The sequence below is a fragment of the Acomys minous genome, assembly GCF_964271855.1.
Source record: "Acomys minous genome assembly, chromosome: 12".
Taxonomy (NCBI): Eukaryota; Metazoa; Chordata; class Mammalia; order Rodentia; family Muridae; genus Acomys; species Acomys minous.
The window spans coordinates 112,293,338-112,314,840 of record NC_140493.1 but is presented as its reverse complement, the minus strand read 5'-3'; the positions used below and the strand labels follow the sequence as shown (position 1 = coordinate 112,314,840).

Below are 21,503 nucleotides of genomic sequence, written 5' to 3'. Positions count from 1 at the left end.
CAGCTCCGCGCGCGTCGAGGGCCAATCAGGGGGCGGCTTCGCGGCCGTGGCGCCGGAAGGCCCGGGGGGGAGACGCCGGAAGTGACGCCGCGGCGTGCTGACGCGCGGGCTCGATCCGAGGCCCGACTCCGCGCCCGCCATGGCCGACAAAATGGATATGTCTTTGGACGACATCATTAAGCTGAACCGGAGCCAGCGAGGCGGCCGCGGCGGGGGCCGGGGTCGCGGCAGGGCCGGCTCCCAGGGCGGACGCGGCGGAGCAGTGCAGGCCGCCGCGCGGGTGAACCGAGGCGGCGGGCCCATGAGGAACCGGCCCGCCATCGTTCGCGGCGCCGCAGGCGGCGGCGGCAGAAACCGGCCGGCACCCTACAGCAGAGTGAGTCCTGGGGCGTGCGGCGCCGACGGGGCCCCGGGGGGCCGGCCCCGGGGCAGGTACCGAGCCCGGCGAGCGCCCGCAGTGCGAGCGAGCGAGGGTCGCTGGGACCGCGGCGGAGGGGTGGGCGGGGGCGAGGCCGGCACCTTCCGGGACGCTTTGTCCCGTGGCGCGCGGTCCAGCCTCGTGGCGGCGGGGTCGGGTGTGTGGGAGAAGCCTGGTGGCTCCGCGCGCGCGGGCCCGGTCGGCAGAACCGAGAGTGGTGGTGAAGGCGCTCGAGGGCTCACGGGCGTCTCTTGTCCTTACGGTTTTTCTCTCCAGCCGAAACAGCTCCCCGACAAGTGGCAGCACGACCTGTTCGATAGCGGCTTCGGGGGTGGAGCCGGCGTGGAGACGGGTGGGAAGCTGCTGGTGTCCAACCTGGACTTCGGAGTGTCAGACGCCGATATTCAGGTAGGAGGCTGCAAAGGTCCGCTCTGCGCAGCCCACGCGGGTTGAAACCCGCCCTTCCCTCAGGATGCCCAAGGGCCGGTCACCCCAATAAGTCAGGCCGTGCAGGAAGACAGTCCCGAGTGCCCCCCCAAAACGCTTGCTGTCGCTCACTGTCCTGTGCAGTGAGCACCTGCCTTCTGCCAGGACTGCAGTTTGTCACCGGCACAGACGAGCCACAAGTACGGTGCCAGTGTGGCCGGGGGTGCTCGCTTCCTAGACCTTTCCGTGCCGGGTATAGTGAGCTGATTGGAGAGGAAAAGCCTTCCCCATAGATACCTGACAGCACAGGGTGAACGGTGCCTGTGTGTTCTCTGTCTTGAAGCACTGTAGCCGAGCTGGTGGCCTTTTCTTGGTCTTGTCAGGGGGCGTGGACCTTTTTTCTGTCCAGACATCAAAGGCCTTGAGAGTTGAATGGTTATGGAGTTAGCTTTAGAGATGGCTGGGTTGCGGGGGTGCTGGGCCTTTCTGGGTTCCGTTTCTCAGAGCCCAGCCATTTGGCCTTGCCGTGGGAGAATAGAACATGCCAGTGAGCGCTCACAGTGTCTCAACATTTTTTTAAGGTGGTTTCTGGCATCCACTAGAAACCGCTTTTGGTGAACTCCTTCCCCTGTGTGCCTGCAGCTGAAGTAGCCCCACAGTCTGGGTTCCCTCTCCAACTCCCAGCCTGCCTGAGGCCTGGGCAGGTCCCATGGCACGCTTGCCTCCAGACTTTGCAGCAGGCTTGAGTAGGAGGAGAGGGGAAGGTGAGCCAGAGTCTGTCTTTTTGGGGAGGGGCTGGAACGACTCCCCTTTGAGCCGTCTGTGCTCTGGACAGTTTTACTCTTGGCCTCTGCTGTTTGATGAAGCAGCCATTGGGCAGGCTGCAAGTACCTTGCAGAGGGAGTAGTTTGTTGGTCTTTGCCCGGTGCCGGCTCTGTGGCTTCCTTCACCTGTACCTAGCACAGTGAAGCGAAGAAGCCCAGGTGTTCATGAAAGCTGCTGTCCCTCTGGATCCAACATCCCTTCCCCTCTGGCTCTTAATGGCCACTGCCTTGCCCCCTTCCTGGGTGGCTGTCAGTAAAGTGCCGCTGAAGTAAGAAAACTCAAAGCAACTGTGGCTGAGCCACTACAGGAAAGGCGGCTTAACTGCTTTGCTGATGTTTACCCTTTACACTTCCCAGGAACTCTTTGCTGAATTTGGAACGTTGAAGAAAGCAGCGGTGCACTACGATCGCTCCGGACGAAGTTTAGGGACAGCAGATGTGCACTTTGAGCGGAAGGCCGATGCCCTGAAGGCTATGAAACAGTACAATGGCGTCCCCCTGGATGGTGAGTCTGGGGCTGGGCCCAGGACGCCTGTGGGGCTTGTGGAGTTTGGGGCTGGCACCTCTCCCTGTAGGATATGGGCTGCCCCTGTGGCTGAGGACACTTTGCATTTGCCCCTTTGTCTCTCTCTTCCATTCTGCCACCTCTCATGCTGCCCCACACATCTGGACCAACCTCTTGTGAACCCCCATCCAGCAAGCTACATCCCTCCCCTCCTTCAGCTCCTTCCGGAAGATTCACTTCTGTGAAGCCTTCTCAGAACCGCCATAGTACAACCTGAGTGCGGGGCTGTAGTCGTAAAGACAAAGGTACCTGTTCTTCTTCCGTCAGGTCAACCACACCTGTCCACCCATGAGCACCCTGAACACCTGACCAAACAACCCTCCTAGCCTGACCTGAGGAGGAGTGAGGAGGTGTTGGTGGGTTATTATTGTACTTTGTTTCCCCACCAGGCTCTCCAGGCATTGGAGACACACAGGCCCCTTCCAGAGCTTGCATGGAGACCAGGGTGTGGTGTCCTCTGGGGCAGCTTCCGAGCCTCTGGAATGAGACTTGTTGTATTCTTTCCCATAGGCCGTCCTATGAACATCCAGCTTGTCACATCACAGATCGATACACAGCGAAGACCCGCACAAAGGTAAGTTCCGAGGCCCTTGGGTGGGGAAAGGCCTGTGGTGTGCGGTGATGCCACCCACACCGCCTTTGCAGATAGATGACGGCGTTCTGGTTTTCTCTGTCAGCATAAACAGAGGCGGCATGACAAGAAACCGTGGATCTGGGGGTTTTGGTGGCGGCGGCACCAGGAGAGGAACCCGTGGAGGCAGCCGGGGAAGAGGTAGAGGCACCGGCAGGAACTCCAAGCAGCAGCTTTCTGCTGAGGAGCTGGACGCACAGCTGGATGCTTATAATGCGAGGGTGAGTGGTGTCCTGTGGTGACTTGTTGAAGCCAGGAGGAACAAGAGCCTCTTTAGTGAACCGTCCCCCTCTCTTCCAGATGGACACCAGCTAAACAGCCGAGCAAATCCGCACACGTAACAGGACCCAGAAGCTTCGGCCATGATCCCTAGAGGGAGGGTTGGCAACTGGACTGTGCAGACAATGGTGGATTTGTTTCTTTCTTTTTTTTTTTTCCCTCTTTTAAAATAGGATCTAAAAACTCATGTAAAGGCTCCCCCCCTTTTTTTTGTTTTTTGTTTTTTCTGAAACAGACCTGTTTTGTACTGAGTTATTTTTGGGATAAATTTTACTGGTTGCTGTTGTGGAGAAGGTGGTGTTTTCACCTTTGCCATAATAAAATAGAAATGTGTGTAGAAATGGAGCTGTCTGGTCCATCCTGCTGTCAGAGTCTGTGCCACCGGGGTGCCTGTGCCTGTGCCTGTGCCTGGCACCTGGGGTGAGGTTAGAGCTGGTGCTTGGGAGTTGATGGCTGAGACCTGTTTCCTTCCCTGCTGTTGTAATGCTCTACTTGATGGGTGGGGAGACTGCAGAGCAGCAGTGGCCTTCCGCCTGGAGCTGCCTGTCCAGTTGTGCCTGTACCAAGAGGTGATAAGGGGGTGTGGGGCATCTGCTGTGTGCTGTCTAGAGATGTGACCCACACATTCCTGGGCTGTGTCAGAGAAACGCACTTTCTGTTTTGAAGCTATGATGTGGTTTCTTTGTGTTTCTGTCTTGTTATATTGACAGAGAGCAGAGACTAGGTAGGTGTTTTCTTATGTGTGTACAGTCTGTCCTTGGTATCCTCGGGTGATGCTACTTGGAGTAACAAAGTTCAAGGATCCCCAAGTTTCATGTGAGTGGCATGTGGTGTTTGCTTAGAATCCATGCACATGTTCTCATGGGCGTTTCCAAAGTACCTTGGGTTGTTTAGGGAGGGCAGACAGTGTTCAAATGTCAGGCACATGTGCAGTCTTCGTGTGGGCTGTTTCTGTCTTTGGTTGGCTCTGGAAGCAGCACTAGCTGTAAAATAACTAACGGAAGCTGAGGCAGAAGCCAGCTGTGAAGAGGGCTGAGGTGAACAGCAGTCTCAGCTGCTGACCAGGCTTGGAAGCAGGACTTTGAGGAGAAATGGACACTTGAAAGTTGAAACTTTTGTTTTTGAGACAGGGTCCCTCTGCAGACCAGGCTGGCCTGGAGCTCACAGTGACCCACCTGCCTCTGCCTCCCGAGTGTTAGGATTAAAGGCGTGCACTACCACCGCCCGGCTACATCATGACTCTTAATGTATTGTGGTTTTGTCCAAAAGCATGGGCACTGTGTGAGCAGGTCAGCCTCGGGTGTTCCTCCAGAGCTCTCTGCCTTGTCTGTTAGACGGCCTCCCTGGCACCTGGACCCCTCAGCGCTAGGCTGGCCTGCCTGGTACCCTGTTTGCATTTAAAGTGCTGGGACCCCAAGTGTATGCCCCCAGGTGGCTTTTCATGTGGTTGCTGAGGACTTGGGGGATCTGAGCTTATCCCAGAGTCTTCACATTGCCATCTTCTTTCAACTTGAGGTGCCTTCCAGACGCCACATCAGGTAGATGAGTCTTCAATTTTGGCTTGTGTGAGCAAAGGTCTTACAAACCACTTGAGCTGAGGGGCTGTCTTCCCTTAGGCATCACAGGTTCACCCTTACGTGGCCTGCAGTCTTAGGAGTAAGTGGTTTGTGGTCTACTCAGAAGTCTCTAACCCTGTTACGTTGCTCAGTCCAGATCTTGGCAGCAGGGCCCTCAGGTAAATGTTGCTTTACTTTTCCCTTTAGCAAACTAATAGTTTGAATAGGCAAATCAAAGCGAGGAATTGGAATATAGTGTAACAGATAAGGAAAGGTGGCCAAAATGTTTCTCTGGTGTGGGCTGTGTAGTCTTTTGTCCTCCCCCCCCCCCCAATAAAGAAATGCATTTATGCGCTCACCCAACGCAGAGGTGGTTCAGGGCCCAGGTTTGCCTTGATCCTCACTCAAGCTCTAGCACCCCAGTGCTGGATCACAGGCGAGCCCTGCCACACTCAACCTAAGGTAACTTATTTTCCCCTTTGAGTTTTACTGCTGTCCTTGGGCTGCTCTGGGAGTTGTCACAGCCTCCCAAGCACTGAGATTAATGGCATGTGTCACCATAATCAACTTCTGAGAAACTGAGCTCCAAATGGCTGTAACATCTTCGTTTTGGGGTTCTTGATTCCAGGGCTCGCTATGTAGCCCTGGCTGACCTAGGACTTGCTGTGTGGAGTCCGGGCTGGCCTTGGCGGCTCCAGGCCTTTACTTAGAAGCGTTGAATTAGATGCTCAGTGGAGCTATGAGAAGTTGGTTTTGTTGCTGGGCCAGTGTGCATGCATGCATACTTGCTATCACGCCGGCCGCTCAGGAGCCTGCCCGGGCAGTATAGCAGGACCATGGGTTTTTCTTTGCTTTTTTTTTTTTTTTTTTTTTTTTTGGCTTTTCGAGACAGGGTTTCTCTGTAACCGCTCTAGCTGTCCTGGAACTCACTTTGTAGACCAGGCTGGCCTCGAACTCACAGAGATCCACCTGCCTCTGCCTCACAAGTGCTGGGATTAAAGGTGTGCACCAGCATGACTCAGCTTTTTTTTTCTTTTTTAATTTAAATATGAATATTTGTGCTCAAGTTGTGCAGAATAAAAAAACATGGTTCATCGCACCTCAGCTATAGTTTGGATCTGAGTGCTAAGACCTATATGTTGAAAGTTGGCCACTAGCCATGATGCTATTAAGAGTGGATAGAGCCAGTGGTGGTGCTTCGTGCCTTAATCCAGCCCTGGGGGGGGGGGGGGGCGATCTCTGCAAGGAAGCCACAACAGCAGAGGAGCCCTATCTTGACTGCCCTGCCCTGGGGGTGGGAGAAGAGGGGCAGAACTTTTGGGAGGCTGGAACCTTATGGAACCAAACCCGTGAAGGAGACAATAGCACCTAGCCCTCCCTCCTTCTGTTCCTATTGCTTGTTATGGATGCTCTATGGCATATTGTAGAAGGCTGTGCCCTTCTCTGCCTGTCTTAGAGGGGTGTGCCTTTTGTAAGATGGTAGGTAACCATGCTGTGCTTCAGGCTGGCCCTGAGCTTGACCCCCTGCCTCAGCCTCCTAAGTGCTAGAACTTTAGTCAGGAGCCAACATGATGCGTGTCCTGTAAAGTTGATTATCTTAGAAATAGTTGTCACAGTAATGAAAAGTGGGGTAGAACAATTACTTCATTAATGTGTGTGGTCATATGTATGTGTCCATGCAGGAGTATGTGCATGTGTGTGGAGTGCACATGTGCCTGTGCATGCATATGGGAGCCACAGTAAGTTTATGTATAGCGCATACATGCAGGAACTCTTGGAGGCCAGAGAAGGGTGAGAATCTCCTGGAATTGGAGTTGCAGGCAGTTGTGAGCACTGTGGCTACTGAAGTCCAACATGGTCCTTTGAGTCCCACCATTCAGGAGGCAGAGGGAGGTGGAGCTCTGATTTTGAACCCAGCCTGGTCTACATAGGGAGTTCCTGGCCAGCCAAGCTGTGTAGACAGACCCTGTCTCCAAAGATAAAGTGACCAAGCCCATCTTTTTCTGTCTGGTTGGTTTGGGTTTTGTTGTTGTTGTTGTTGTCTTTTCCCCATTTATTTTTTTTTAATTTTTTTTTTATTTAAAGATTTTCTTAAATTTATTTAATATGCATACAGTATTCTGCCTGCATGTACACCTGCAGGCCAGAAGAGGGCACCAGATCTCATCACAGATGGTTATGAGCCATGTGGTTGCTGGGAATTGAATCAGGGCCTTTAGAACAGCCAGTACTTTTAACCTCCGCACCATCGCTCCAGCCCACTTTGTTTCTAGTTACATGTATATGGAGGAGGGATATGTACCCAGCACTCGGGTACTTGTGGAGGCTAGAAGAAAACTCCTTGGACCTGGAATCACAGATGTGGGCTGCCATGTGCATGCTGGGACTTGAACCTGGATCTTTTTCAAGATAATCGAGTGGCCGTCCTTATGGAGCCATTTCTATAGCCCCTGTCTTATTCTGAAACAAAGACTAGTGTGCAGCCGTGGTAGCCTGGGATTCAGAGATCCTCCCACCTCTGTCTCCTGAGTGCTGTGGTTAAAGTATGTGCCACCATGCCTGGCTTTTATTTAAAATTACTTTAAGAGGTGCTGCACGTGCCACAGTGTACATGTGACCTAGAGAGTAACCTGGAGTCCCCGGTTTGAGCTCAGTGCTTTAGATTTGGTGGCAAGTGCAGTTACCAACTGAGCCATCTTTTTTCTTATTTTTTTTCAATTTTTATTTATTTATTATTATGTATACAGCACTCTGTCTGCATGTACATCTGCACGCCAGAAGAGGGTATCAGATCACCTTATAGATGGTTGTGAGCCACAATGTGGTTGCTGGGAATTGAACTCAGGAACTCTAGGAAGAGCAGTCAGTGCTTTTAACCTCTGAGCCATCTCTCCAGCCCCTTTTTTTTCTTACTTTTATTTTTTTGAGACAGGGTTTCTCTGTGTAGCCGTGGCTGTCCTAGATACTCTTTCTAGACCAGACTGGCCTAGAACTCACAGCCATCCACCTGCCTCTGCCTCCCAAGTGCTGGGATTAAAGACTTGTGGCACCACACCTGGCACTAGCTGAGCCATCTTGTGCACCTGTGTCTTGCATGGGTACAGAAGACCCTTGATTCAGGTCCTTACGTTTACATGGCAGGCACTTCAGTGACTTAGCCATCTCCCCAGCTTTTAGAAATGGGTGTGTGTGTGCGCGCGCGCACGATGCATTTATGTATATATGTATTTTTGAAAATCTCATGAAGCCCAGCCTGCATATAAGGCAAGCATTCTACCAAGGAACTATATCTCCAACCCTGACTTTGAGTTTCTAATTTTCCTGCATACACCTCTTGGGTGAGGGGATTGCAGGGCCTGTGTCCACAATAAAAATCTTTTTTTTTTTTTTTTTTTTTTTTGGTTTTTCGAGACAGGGTCTCTCTGTGTAGCCTTGACTGTCCTGGACTCACTTTGTAGTCCAGGCTGGCCTCAAACTCACAGCAATCCGCCTGCCTCTGCCTCCCGAGTGCTGGGATTAAAGGCGTGCACAACCACACCCGGCTTTTTGTTTTTTGTTTTTTTTTTTTTCACAATAAAAATCTCAAACTGATTGTGTGGGGGTGAGTGCATGGTGTGGGTGTGCATGTGCTGCTGTGTGTATGTGGAGGTCAGGGGACAGCTCTGTGCTCCCTCCTACCTCTGTGGGTCCCAGGAATCACTCAGGTCATCAGGCTTGTGTGCTAGGTGCTTTGTTAATTGTGGTGTGCTGAAGTGTTACTGTGGAATTAGATGGTCATGCTTATAGAAAGCAAGTAGTGCAAAGAGTTCCTGTGCAGCCTAGGTGCTGCGGTGTAGACAGTCTGCCACGGGCTTTTTCATCTTGTGTTGTCCAGACAGGGTCTCATGATTACTCTGGCCTTAAACTCCAGATCTTCCTCCCAATTAAAAGTTTTAGGTTTTATGAAAAGTTGCTCATTTATCCAGCACTTTTTCTAGCCTGGATAAGTAGGTTAAATATACAGCTTTACCCCTGAATCTTTTTTGAAAACGGAGTCATTGTAACCTAGGTTATCTTTTGAGTTAGTGTTCTGCCTACATCCGCCCCTGAGCCACTCTGCCTAGGACTCAATGTGTCTTTCTTCTCCTTCTTCAAATAACAAGTCTTAGAAACTATAGCCCAGGCTGCCGTGGATAGGCTAGACTTGAACCAGTGACAGGCTCGCTCTGCGTAGCCTCCTGATAGTACAGCTGTAAACAGCACACACAGCTTTAGTCTCATGGCCACTTCTAGCAAAGTGGCCGGTGTTGCTCAAATAGCGTTCTCTGTGTGGGTGTCCTTAGGTGGCTTCTCTGCCACCCTGCTGCAGCAGCACCTTTGACAGCTCCCTTACCTCTGCACACTGTTAGGATGCTAACGCATGTATGCACTGCTGTGTCTCTGTAGTGTCTAGTGGTGGATACATTTGGACAACTGTGGGTTCCTTCCAGTACCTCTGCCTCCCAACACCCTGGGCCCCACTCTTGCTTCCCTTACTTGTAATTTCTCAGCATGACAAGGACAAGTCTGTCTCACGCTCACATTGTTCACTCACGTGATTCACAGTGAAGTGTGAACTCGAGCTTTCAGTCCTCGTGAGCAGCATCTGCTAACTAAACAACAGTGTATCCTGAAGTTTTGAGTCTTAGCTTTATTAGGATCTGGTAAAAGTATTCATTTCCAGAGAGTTGCCAGGGCGGCGGGCGTGGTGGCACACCTTTAATCCCAGCACTCAGAAGGCAAGAGGTAAGAAGGATCGCTGTGAGTTCGAGGCCAGCCTGGTCTACAGAGTGAATCCAGGCAGCCAGGGCTATTACACAAAGAAACTCTGGGTGGGGGCAGTTGCCAGGAGCTGGGTGTAGTGGCATACACTCCTTGCTTTTTCAGGACATGGATTCTCTGTGTGCCTTGGCTGTCCTGCACTAGCTTTGTACACCAAGCTGGCCTCAGACTCACAGATCCTCCTGCCTCTGACCCCTGTGTGCTAGGATTAAAGGCGTGCACCATGGTGTCCAGCTTAGTGACATACACTTTAATTCCAGTACTCAAGAGGCAGGATCTCTGTGACTTGGTCAGCTTAGTAACATAGCGAGCACCAGGACTACAGAGACAGACCTTGTCTCAAAAGAACAAAAACAAAAAAGTTGGGGAATAAAGTGCTGGAGCTGTGTATAGCCCTGTTAGAGCTAGCGTGTACAAAGTCCGAGGTTTCATCTCTAGCGCCTCATATACTAGGTCCTGTACAGGCAGGAAAATCACAAATTCAAGGTCATCTTTTGCTATGTATGGCATTTGAGGTGAGCCTGGGATACATGACGCCCGGATCAAGAGCCATCTCAGCTCGTCTTGGCAGCAAAGGATGATATATAATCTTTGCAGTCAGAACACTAAGGCGAAAGGATCTATGATGGAAAACTAGCCTAGGCTAGCCTCTAAAAAGCAAAAGAAAGGGTCTTTCTGTCTGGCTTTGTTCTTTATAAAATTTGGTTCCTTTGCTTCAGTATTCTCTGTCAGCCCTTAGCTCATCTTGGCATTATTAACATAACAGCAGCACCAGCACACACAAAGTTAGTTAAAACAAGTAAGCAGATCCAAAGAATCTGAAGAAACAGTCAAACTCAGGCCTAATAAATGGCCAAAGACCTCTGTAAAACTCTTGTAGTTCCGGGCATGGAGTCACACACCGTTAATCCCAGCACTGGGGAGGCAGAGGCAGGTGGATTGCTATTAGTTCGAGGCCAGCCTGGTCTACAAAGCAAGTCCAAGACAGCCAAGGCTACACAGAGAGACCCTGTCTGGAAAAAAACAAAACTCTTGTGCTTTTTGCAATTGCCCAAGCTTTTAATCACAGCACTCTGGAGGCAGAGGCAGGCAGGTCTGAGAATTCAAGGCCAACCTGGTCTACAATGGGAGTCAAGGACAGTCAACGCGACACAAAGAAATTCTGTCTTGAGAAACCAAAAAATAAAAAGTTAAAGGCCAGCTGGACTAAATACTAAAACCCTGTCTCAAAAAAAAAGAGAGAGAGAAAGAAATGGACAAATTTGTAACTCTCTAAGGATGTCCCGTAGGATGACCAGCCACATGCTGGGCTTTGCCCTGCCCTGCCCTGCCCTGGGGCCCCCTTGCTAGAGCTCACCCATGTCTGCTTTGCAAGTCATAAATCATTGACAATTTTTCTCTGCCATAGTTTAGCAATGTTAGTTGTTAGGAATTGTGTGATTATATCATTTTTATAAATTTGTAATTTATATGATTTGTTTACATTTACTGTTATGGGTCTGGTGCCAACTAGACAGCCATTTGCTGGAAAATAGCAGATATTAAAGATTATTTAAAATTTTATTTCATGTGTCTATGTGCCCATATGCATGCATGTAGAAAGATGTGAGGTGTCGTACTCTGCCTTGCACTCCTGCGAGCTGGAGCTAGGCTGCCAGCCAGTGAGCCCCACTGCTCCTGCTGTACCCCCACCCTGCACCCCATGCAAGCAGTGGTGTTACATGGGCTTAGCCACTCAAGATTTCCTTGTTTTTATTGTATGTGTGGTGTTGTGCCTGCATAGAGTAATGTACGTGTAGTGCCCATGGAAACCAAAAGAATGTAGGTCCCCTGCAACAGGGCCTAGAGATGCTTGGGAGCTGCCTGCCACGTGGGCACTGAGAACTGAACCTGGGTACTCAGGAAGACCAGCAAGTGTTCCTACCAGCTGAGCCAGTTTCCCAGCTCTATCATTAATGTAAAAATTACCAATTTTACTAGGAAATAAATCTTATTTTTATCTATTTCTTGGCAGTTTCAGCCATTAGTTCCCATCCACATTGATTGTAGGGCTTTTGGTTTGTTTGGGTTTTTTTTGTTTTTTTTTTTTTTTTGCCCAAACTTGTTAATGGGGATACAGATACCAGAGTAGCGGGCTTGGTGGCACGCCTTTAATCCCAGCGCTCAGGAGGCAAAGGCAGGCAGATTGCTGTGAGTTCAAGGCCAGCTTGGTCTAAGCGAGACCAAGACAGACAAAGCTAACACAGACCCTGTCTCTCAAAGCCAAAAAGAAAAAACGAGCCAGGTGGTGGTGGTGCACGCCTTTAATCCCAGCACTTGGGAGGCAGAGGCAGGAGGATCGCTGTGAGTTGGAGGCCAGCCTGGTCTATAAAGCGAGTCCAGGACAGCCAAGGCTACACAGAGAAACCCTGTCTCGAAAAAACAAAAAACAAAACAAACAAAAAGAAAAAACAAAACAAAACAAACCAGATTATCACTATAGGGCTTGTTCACTGCCTCCTTATCCTTATTTAGTCTCCTGGACACTGCTAACACCATGGAACATTCCTTATTTCTTTGATCTTTGTTGAATTTGGTATCAATACATACATCTGAGTTCCTATCTCCTTCATTCAAATATTCAGATTTCTTTCCATACTGAGGGGCACGTTAAAGTTATCTTTATAAAGTTGTGTTCGTAACCCTGGTGTGGAGGTGCACACCTTTAATCCCAGCACTCGAGAGGCAGAGGCAGGCGGATCTCTGTGAGTTACAGGCCAGCCTGGTCTACAAAGCAAGTCCATAACAGTCAAGGCTACAGAGAGAAACCCTGTCTTGAAAAACACAAAAAAAATTGAGACTATTATATTTGTTTAATAAGCTTCACAACACAACAACTGAGCAGCTATTTCTCTCTCTCTCTCTCTCTCTCTCTCTCTCTCTCTCTCTCTCTCTCTCTCTCTCTCTCTCTTTCTCTCTCTCTTCCCAAGACAGGGTTTCTCTGTGTAGCTATTACTCTATTCTTTTTTTTTTTTTTTAAGATATATTTTATTTTTTTATTATGTATACAGTGCTCTGCCTGCATGCCAGAAGAGGGCATTAGATCACTTTATAGATGGTTGTGAGCCACCTTGTGGTTGCTAGGAATTGAACTCAGGACCTTTGGAAGAGCAGACAGTGCTCTTAACCACTGAACTATCTCGCCAGCCCCTATTATTCCATTAACCCTCTAAACTAATCTGGTTTCCTCTTTGCCAAAATCCCTGGGATCCTTGCTCTTTGTAGTTTACCCTGTTCCTTCTCTCTCCTGATCTCTCCCAGACTTCTGCCCATGGTTGAACAGCCTACTTCCTCCTCTCGCTCCTCCCCGGCTGGCAGGATGTCCAGCCTATTCTCCCCTCTGCTCAGCAATTGGCTGGAAGCTGCTTTCTTGGCATATCAGGTGACAGTTGCGGAGCAGTGTTTACACAACATAGCAAGGCTTGCAACCAGATATGGGGGACACCGAAATCAGCATTTGGATTACACAGTAACCTGATGCCGACTTCACAGACTCACGTGTGAAATATCCATGGTGTATTCTGGATAGCAGGAAGGCCCCTGTCACCCTCGTCTTTGCGGGAGCCGTTCTGCTGCCCCCAAGTTGGAAATACTAGCTTTTATATGCATGATAAACTTTTCTTTTGATGTTTTTGAGACAACGTCTTATTGTGGCCCAGAGTGGCCTCCAGTTTTCTGTGTAGATGAAGACATTGACCTCCTGTTCCGCCTCATCCCCCGTCTCCCTGTGCTAGAATAGGGCGTGTGCAACCGTGCTCCACTGCTCAGCTGCATTTTTATTTGAATCAAGTGAAATGCTTTTGTTAGTGGGGCCCTGGGTTTTATCAGTGCATGGGTGTTTATACACACACGGACACAACACAGGTAATACTAGGAGCTGGAGACTGGGAGGCAGAGTTCCAGGACAGCCAAGGCTACATGGAGAAACCCTGTCTTGAAAAAACAACAAGGGGCTGGAGAGATGGCTCAGTGGTTAAGAGCAATGACTACTCTTCCGGAGGTCCCAGGTTCAAATCCCAGCACCCACATGGCAGCTCACAACTGTCTGCAACTCCACGATCTGACACACTCACATAGACATACATGCAGGCAAAACATTAATGCACATAAAATAAAGGTAAATAAAAAAAAATTTAAAAAAAAAGAAAAGAAAAAACAACAAAAAAGTGTCTACTGGAGGTAGGCTTGCTGGTTCACACCTTTAACAAACAAAAAAGTACATCCTAGAGATCAATTTCAGGGCCCACCCACATCAGGTGGTTCAACACCTGCCTAAAACTCCAGCTCCTCCTGGGCCCATGGTCACTGTGCACGTACACACCTCCATACCCACATGTAGAAATACAGACATGCACGATGGCACACACCTGTAATCCCAGCATGCAGGGAGGCAGAAGCAAGGAGAACTCTGACTTTGAGGCCAGCCTGGTCTACAGAGCTGAGCTCCAGGACAGCCACCATTGTCACACAGAGAAACCCTGCCTCTGGGGGAAAAAAATCCAAAGGGAGCACCATGCCACATTCAAACGCATCTGATCACACCACAGTAGGAAAGTGTTCACAGCTGGCTTCATTGTCCTGACCATGGGGTATGTCAAGAAAAGACCCCAGTCCTTCCACAGAATGTTTTTTGGTTTTTGGGATTTTTTGTTTCTTTGTTACCCTTTTTGTTTGTTTGTTTTTTGAGACAGGATCTCTCTGTGTAGCCTTGGCTGTCCTGGATGCACTTTGTAGACCAGACTGGCCTCAAACTCACAGTGACCTGCCTGTCTTTGCCTCCCAAGTAAGTGCTGGAATCAAAGGCATGCGCCACCACGCCCGGCTTCACGGAATGTTTTAAGAAGCAAACTGTGGGACTGGAGAGATGGCTCAGCGGTTAATGGCGCTGACTGTTCTTCCTGAGGTCTAGAGTTCAATTCCCAGCAACCACATGGTAGCTCACAACCGTCTATAATGAGATCTGGTGCCCTCTTCTGGCGTGCAGGTGTACATGTAGGCAGAACACTGTGTACATAATAAATAAATCTTTAAAAAAAAAAAAAAGCGAACTGTGGTCCAGGTGGTTAGTTCATTGTCTAGGAGTATCAATTGACAAGACACCTTGATCTAGAACCCTCCGCACCCAGACCTATGCTAAATGTTCTCTGCAGGCCACTGTCTCTGGTGTTTGGTCACAGCCACCCAATAGGCTTAATAAGGGCAACCTTCAGAGCAACTGCAGTGTACACAATTTCACTTGGTTTTGTTTTGTTTTTTGTTTTTGTTTGTTTTTTTGAGACAAGGTTTCCCTGTGTAGCCTTGACTGTCCTGGTCTTGCTTTGTAGACCAGGCTGGCCTCGAACTCACAGCGATATGCCTGCCTCTGCCTCCCGAGTGCTGGGATGGGATTAAAGGCGTGCGCCACCACACCCAGCTCAGTTTTATTTTTCGAAGAATTTTTTTAATTGCTTTGTTCTTTGGGAAAGGCTACGTCTGTGCAGCACTGCCTGTCCCAGACTCACTATGGAGACCAGGCTGGCCTCAAACTCAAGAGATCCATTTGCCTCCTGACCCTGGAGTGCTCGGCTATAGATTTTATGTTTTTTGTGTGTGTTCTGCCTGTGTGAAGTGTACCATGTGAATACAGGGCCCTCCATGGCCAGAAGAGGGCATTAGGCTTGAAAAGGAGTTACCGATGGTTGTGAGCAGCCTTGTGGGGACAAGGAACTGAACCCAGGTTCTCTGCAAAAGCAGCGATTTTGACGGCTGAGCCATCTCTCCAGCGTCCATATATAGGTTTCTAGAGACAAGGTTTCTGCGTGTGGCCCTGGCTGTCCTGGAACATGCTCTGTAGACCCAGCTGGCCTCAAACTCACAGAGAAACACCTGCCTGCCTCTGCCTCTCCAGTGCTGGGAGCAAAGGTAGGTGCCTCTGCCACAGGCTCAGGGTTTTCTTTGTTGTTGTTTTTCAAGATGGGGTCTCTCTGTGTAGCCTTGGCTGTCCTGAACTCTCTTTGTAGACCAGGCTGGCCTCGAAGTCACAAGGATTCCAGGCTCAATTTTTTTTTTTAAGATTATTTATTATGCATACAATGTTCTGCCTGCATCTGTGCCTGCCCGCCAGAAGAGGGCACCAGATCACATTACAGATGGTTGTGAGCCACCATGTGGTTACTGGGAATTGAACTCAGGACCTCTGAAAGTGCAGCCAGTGCTCTTAACTTCTGAGCCATCTCTCCAGCCCAGGCTCAGTATTTTTAAGCACACAAATTTTACAAAATATGATGGAAACTAAAAGAATTCACAATACAATCAGGGAAAACACTGAGTGGCCTTTGAACATTTTTTTTTCCCAAAAGTCAATCACTGTAGCTAGACCCTATGGAAAACTTGGGGCGTCGGGCCGGCTGAAGAGATGGCTCAGCAGTTCAGAGCTCTGGCGTCTCTTTCAGAGGCCTCAGGAATGATTCTAGTCCCTACATGGTCCCTCACAGTCCTCACTACAAGTCCGGAGGAATCCAGTGCCCTCTTCTGACCTTTGTGAATGGTATGCACATAATGCAGAGACATGCTCGTAGGCAACACATTTACATACATAAAATAAAAATTAACGTAAAGCCGGGTGTGGTGTCGCACGCCTTTAATCCAGCCTGGTCTACAAAGGGCGTCCAGGACAGCCAGGGCCACACAGAGAAACCCTGTCTCGGGAGGGGGAAAGAAATCCCTGCCTCCCCTCAGTCTGAGGCTGTACTTGGGAGAAGCCACTGCAGGTGCCCTCACTGAGTAGCAGGAACTGAATCAAAGGAGGAAATGGAGCTGCTGGACGCCCTACAGGAATCCCTCGGCCATGCGCTCCACCAGGGAGGCCCTGTCCTTAAGACTCAAGCTCGCCTGGTAAGGTGCCGCACGCCTGCGATCCCAGCACTCGGGAGGCAGAGGCAGGAGGATCTCCGTGAGTTCGAGGCCAGCCGGGTCTACAGAGGGAGTCCACGCCAGGCAAGGCTACACAGAGAGACCCCGTCTCAGGAAAAGAAAATAAATAAACATAAACGCACGGGATTCCGGAGGGCACACGGACCCCAAAGCAACGCGCGAAGGCGCTGCCCCCCCCCCCCGGATTCCAGGGACAATGGGACGAGGCCCAGGCCCGGCAGCCCGGCCGCCCCGGGAGCCAGAGTGGCCGCGCGGTGCCGCTGTGAAAGAGAAGGCCCTGGCCTCGCAGACACAAGGAGCGGACACTCCGGGCAAGGCGTGTCGCCTCCAGCCCACGCGGGACGCGCCCACGAGGCCCGCAGCAAAATGGCGGCCGCGCCCCCTGCCGGCGCATGCGCAGGGCGACCCCGCCCGCCAGAGCGGAAGTCTTGTGACCCCGGAAGTGGCCGTCCGAGCGGCGGGCGGCGGACGACGTTCGTCATTCGGTGCGGGAGGGAGCGCGAGAGCGGCGGTCGAGCCTCCGGTGAGTGGGCGCGCGGCGCGGGGCGGCGCGCGAAGGGAGCGGGCCGGCTTTGTGCGGCGACCCGGGCGGGGCGCGGTCTCGCCGGCGGGCGGGCGGGCGGGGCGGGCCCGGGGCGCCGCGGCGGTCCAGCCCGAGGGGCGGCCGCTGCCCGGGCCTGCGCTCCCGGGGCCGGGGGCAACCCCCTCCGTCGTCCGCGCGGGCGGGCGCGGGGCCCTGCGTGGAGCTCGGGTGGGTGGCGCGGCCCCGCCCCGCCCGGACTGCGGGCCCTGCGGAAGTGCGGGCCGCGCCCTGGATGCTGTTGCCTGCGGCCACGCTTGGCGGCGTCGGGCGGGGCCGCCTGGAGCCTCCCGGTGGCGAACGGCGCTTTCTGGGGGCGTGGGTGGGGGGCACCACCCCGCGGCCGGGCTGTCCCACCGTGCATCGCTTCCTGGGATCCGAACGAGCGGGTTTCTGGGAGACATTTGGGTATCTGCGGAACTGAAAGGACCTAGGCGCTTCCGTCCCGGTTGGTTCTGCACCGCCACTGAAGCCTTAGGGTTAGGGCCCGGAAACAGGTTCCTGAGATTGATTCGCAAGCAGTGCACCAGCTCCCAAGTTGCAATCGCAGACCCTCACAATCGAAGATGGGCTTGCATGTTTAGCATCCCCTCTGGGCTCTGGGGATTTAAGCTGTAGCTCCGTAGTTGAGTTTAGGACAGCATCCCATTGGCAGGAACGAACGGACAGACCCTTGTGCTGCACGTGGCTAAGACACAGAGCGTCCGGCCCCCTTTAGGGGAACTTACTCCGTCACCCAACCCACTATGCGTGTCTTGGGACTGGAGCCTGGGCAGCTAGGAGCAGCAGCAGGACCCCAGGAGTTAGTTACCGTTGCATCTGCCAATTCAGTTTGGTCCAGAGGCTTTATGGAGAGGGAGGAACAAGCTGCCGTCCCGCCTTGTTGCTTGGGGTGGATACCTGTGGAATGGGCCTCTAGGTTTGGCAGTAGCCTCCTGTCTTCTCTTAAAGTTCCCTGAAGGTGTCAGGTCTCTGGGGTGAAATGTCTCCAGGCTCTCACGGTCCTGTGCACGCCCCACCCACAGGTGTCCCAGCAAGAGGTGAGCATGGCGGAACAGGAACCCACTGCCGAGCAGCTTGCTCAGATAGCGGCAGAGAATGAGGAAGACGAGCACTCTGTCAACTACAAGCCCCCGGCCCAGAAGAGCATCCAGGAGATCCAGGAACTAGACAAGGATGACGAGAGCCTTCGAAAGTACAAGGAGGCTCTGCTGGGCCGAGTGGCTGTCTCTGCAGGTGGGTGGGTTGGACCCTGTCACCACCCCCTTCCAGCCTGCTCCTCCAGGGAGGAGGTGAAAACATTGTAAAGGATGGAGCTCTGACTCTTTAACTCTCACTCTCCAGACCCCAGTGTCCCCAACGTCATTGTGACCCGCCTGACCTTGGTGTGCAGCACCGCCCCAGGCCCTCTGGAGCTGGACCTGACAGGTGAGTGGGTTTTGGAGTCCCTGGGTGGGGCCAGCTGGCATAGTTCCGCTACCCCTAAAAATAATTTTCTGCAGCGGCGCCCTCTGGTGGGGCAGGTGGGAAGTACAGCTCTCCAGGGCCTCGCTTTGTGTCACAGAAGGGCCTGGAGGGAGTGAGGGGGGCAGCGGGGAAAGCCTCCTAGCAGTCAGCCGAGCCTCCTCCCTATACAGGTGATCTGGAGAGCTTCAAGAAGCAGTCGTTTGTGTTGAAGGAAGGTGTGGAGTACCGGATAAAAATCTCTTTCCGGGTAAGGTGGGGGCTTTGGCTTCGAGAGGCCTGGAAAGGGGCGGAGGAGTGAGCTGGGAGCTGAGCCTGCTGCTGTGTCCTCACAGGTGAACAGAGAGATCGTGTCAGGCATGAAGTACATCCAGCACACCTACAGGAAAGGGGTAAAAAGTGAGTGGGGAGCCTGTGGGGAGCCTGTGGGTGGAGGGTCTTCTGTCGTCGGTGACCACGCCTGCACACATACAGGAAAGGGGTACAAAGCGAGTGGGGTGCCTGTGGGCGGCGCATCTTCTGTCACCGGTGACCACGCCTTTTCTGTTCTACAGTTGACAAGACTGACTATATGGTCGGGAGCTATGGGCCCAGGGCTGAGGAGTACGAGTTCCTGACGCCCATGGAGGAGGCCCCCAAAGGCATGCTTGCTCGAGGCAGTTACAACATCAAGTCCCGCTTCACAGACGACGACAAGACCGACCACCTGTCCTGGGAGTGGAACCTCACCATCAAGAAGGAGTGGAAAGACTGAGCTCCAGCTGGGCGGCGGCGGGCAGGGCGACGGACAGGCAGAAGGACCGACATGCCCCCTCCAACCCCTACCCACCCCAAACCAAAGTGCTCACAGGACCCTCCCTCACCCTTCCTCCCTGGTCCAGTCAGGCAGGCAGCTCTTCTGTCTGCCCCTCCTCCGCCTTCTGCCCGCAGGCCCCGTGGTCTCCAGTGTCACATTGCTGCTTCTGCCTGTGCAGTGGGGGAGGGGTTCCGACCCAGGCCTCCAGTCTGCTGTGTCCCTCCAGGTTTCCTCTGCCTTCCCTTCCTCAGGCCCTGGCTTCTAGAATGGAATGGAACACTGTCTGGGTTGCTTAGCCCCTTGTCTCTGCTCCAGCTGAGCTAAGTTGCTCAGCATGGAAGGGCTGGGCTGTCTCTCCTCCAGCCCCACCACTCCCTGGCCAGGTCTCCATCACTGTCAGCCACTGTCTAACCATGATGCCTTAACATGTGGAACGTGTACTGGGGGCCGTCGCTAACTTTTAACTCCCCTGTCTGCATGAGCATGTGGTCTCCCCTGTCCTTGCCTTGTCTGCCATCCCCATCCTGGTGACCCACCCAGGGAGGCCTGGGGTGTGCTGCTGTTGCTTCCTGTGGGCCTGGCCAGCTCTTCCCGTCCCCGTGGTCAGGGTTGGGGGTGGCTCCAGTAGCTAGGGGAGGGTCAGTTGCCAAAACTCAATGCCTCTAGCCCCATCTAGGAGGCAGGGTGGGGTGCCTCGTCCTCCTGTCCCCACAGAGAGCCCTTAGCTAAGGGACAAAGCCAGCCGAGCCTTACTTGTCTCACCTGGGCCCTGTGGCCTGAACCTCGTGCCTGGCCTGTCAGTATTTATTGCCTCCAATTGGGCCAGCTGGCCTGACGCCTCTGCCCTGGTTCTTGGTGCCACCATCCCCGGGCAGGCCCTCCCTGGACCCAGCCAGGACAAACGTGGGACCAAGTTCACACAGTTGGGAGCTGTCTCCTGTGCCTCCCCTCCCCATCCCCAGTCCCCGTGTGGTGTCTGCCAGGCCCAGGCCTCAACAGGCAGAGGAGCCTGTCCCTGCTTCTCTTCTGACTGGGAAATAAATGCCCCTGAAGGAGTCTGGGGTGGTGTGGTCTGTATCCTACTTGTGTTGTGGGTTTGGAGGGAACGGCAAGAAGCCAGGTGCCATGTTCACACCTTAACCCAATGCCCCGGATGCAGAGGCAGGCCAGTCGCCGAGTTCAAGGCCAGCCTGGTAGTCTACAAAGTCAGGACAGCCAAGGCTACACAGAGAGACCCTATCTCAAAAAGCAAAACAAAATCCAGTGGGGAGCAGGGCATGGTGGCACAGGCCTTTAATCTCAGCACTGGGGAGGCAGAGGCAGGTGGATCCCTGTGAGTTCCAGGCCAGCCTGGTCTAGGAAGTGAGTCCAGGACAGACAGGGCTGCACAGAGAAACCCCGTCTACAAAAACAAATCCCGAGGTGAGTCCCTCAGGTCGTATTCCCTGCCTCAGAGGTGGTTTGCTGCTGCCTTCCTGTAGACTCATGAATATAAAACAAACCCCAGGCTGGAAGGTAGCATGGTTCATAAACCGAGGGCCTTTCCGGTAGCTGGAATCGTAGAGTTAACGGTCACAGTGTTGGCCCCATGCAGAGAGGGGCTGCTTGAGGCAACATATCTACCCTAGCAGGGCCTTTGCTTCAGTGTTGCCGACCCACATGCCACCTGTGGGTGTGTTCAGTCTGCAGCTTGCAGATACCCGACTACGGAATGGGACCTACAACCTGGAGAACTTGACCTGGGTCGCATAACTTGCATGCAGAAGGGTGGAGAAGTGTTCCATGCCTGATAGCAAGGCTGGCTGAGACAGGAAGTCAATGCTGGAGCAGCTACAAGGTTAGGTAGAAAAGTCAGGACGGCCTGAACTGTGGAGGCTTGTCCAGGAACCCTGGACAGTGTTTGCTCCTGTGCAGCCCTCTGCAGTGACCACAGGGAGGCAGGATTACTTGTCTGCCTCTGAGCACATCCAGAGCCCCACCCTGCCTTTCCGGGCATGGGCGTACAATGGCCAAAGGATAAGCAGCAAGCAGTCAAGGGAGAACTTCCCCTTTTGGTCTGATGCCAGCTTTGAAAGCCGCCCTCTAAGTTCTTCCGTGAAGTGGTTGTATCCTTCCTGTGGCTGGTCGTGCTCAGCTGTTTTCCTGGAGCCCTTCCACTCTTGCCTCTGGGGCCCACCAGTGTTGAATAGTGGGGTGAGCCTTTATTTTTACCG

The 21,503-nt window shown here is 52.5% G+C and overlaps 2 protein-coding genes and 1 long non-coding RNA gene across 3 annotated transcripts in view; 2 read left to right on the top strand and 1 right to left on the bottom strand.

The window, feature by feature from the left end:
• Nucleotides 1-21,503, bottom strand: part of LOC311609793 — a 119,014-nt gene that overhangs the window by 31,932 nt on the left and 65,579 nt on the right. The gene's annotated exons all lie outside the window — the stretch shown is intronic.
• Nucleotides 48-3,484, top strand: ALYREF (Aly/REF export factor). Its single transcript, XM_084750824.1, has 6 exons — nt 48-376; nt 695-826; nt 2,026-2,173; nt 2,744-2,807; nt 2,911-3,085; nt 3,165-3,484. Exons 1-6 carry the CDS (start codon nt 140-142, stop codon nt 3,177-3,179), a joined length of 771 nt encoding a protein of 256 aa, XP_084606950.1. The 5' UTR covers nt 48-139; the 3' UTR covers nt 3,180-3,484.
• Nucleotides 18,077-19,250, top strand: ARHGDIA (Rho GDP dissociation inhibitor alpha; the record flags this gene model as incomplete). The annotated part of the gene is made up of 5 exons (XM_084748748.1): nt 18,077-18,266; nt 18,375-18,458; nt 18,668-18,744; nt 18,830-18,893; nt 19,049-19,250. 5 exons carry the CDS (start codon nt 18,077-18,079, stop codon nt 19,246-19,248), a joined length of 615 nt encoding a protein of 204 aa, XP_084604874.1. The 3' UTR covers nt 19,249-19,250.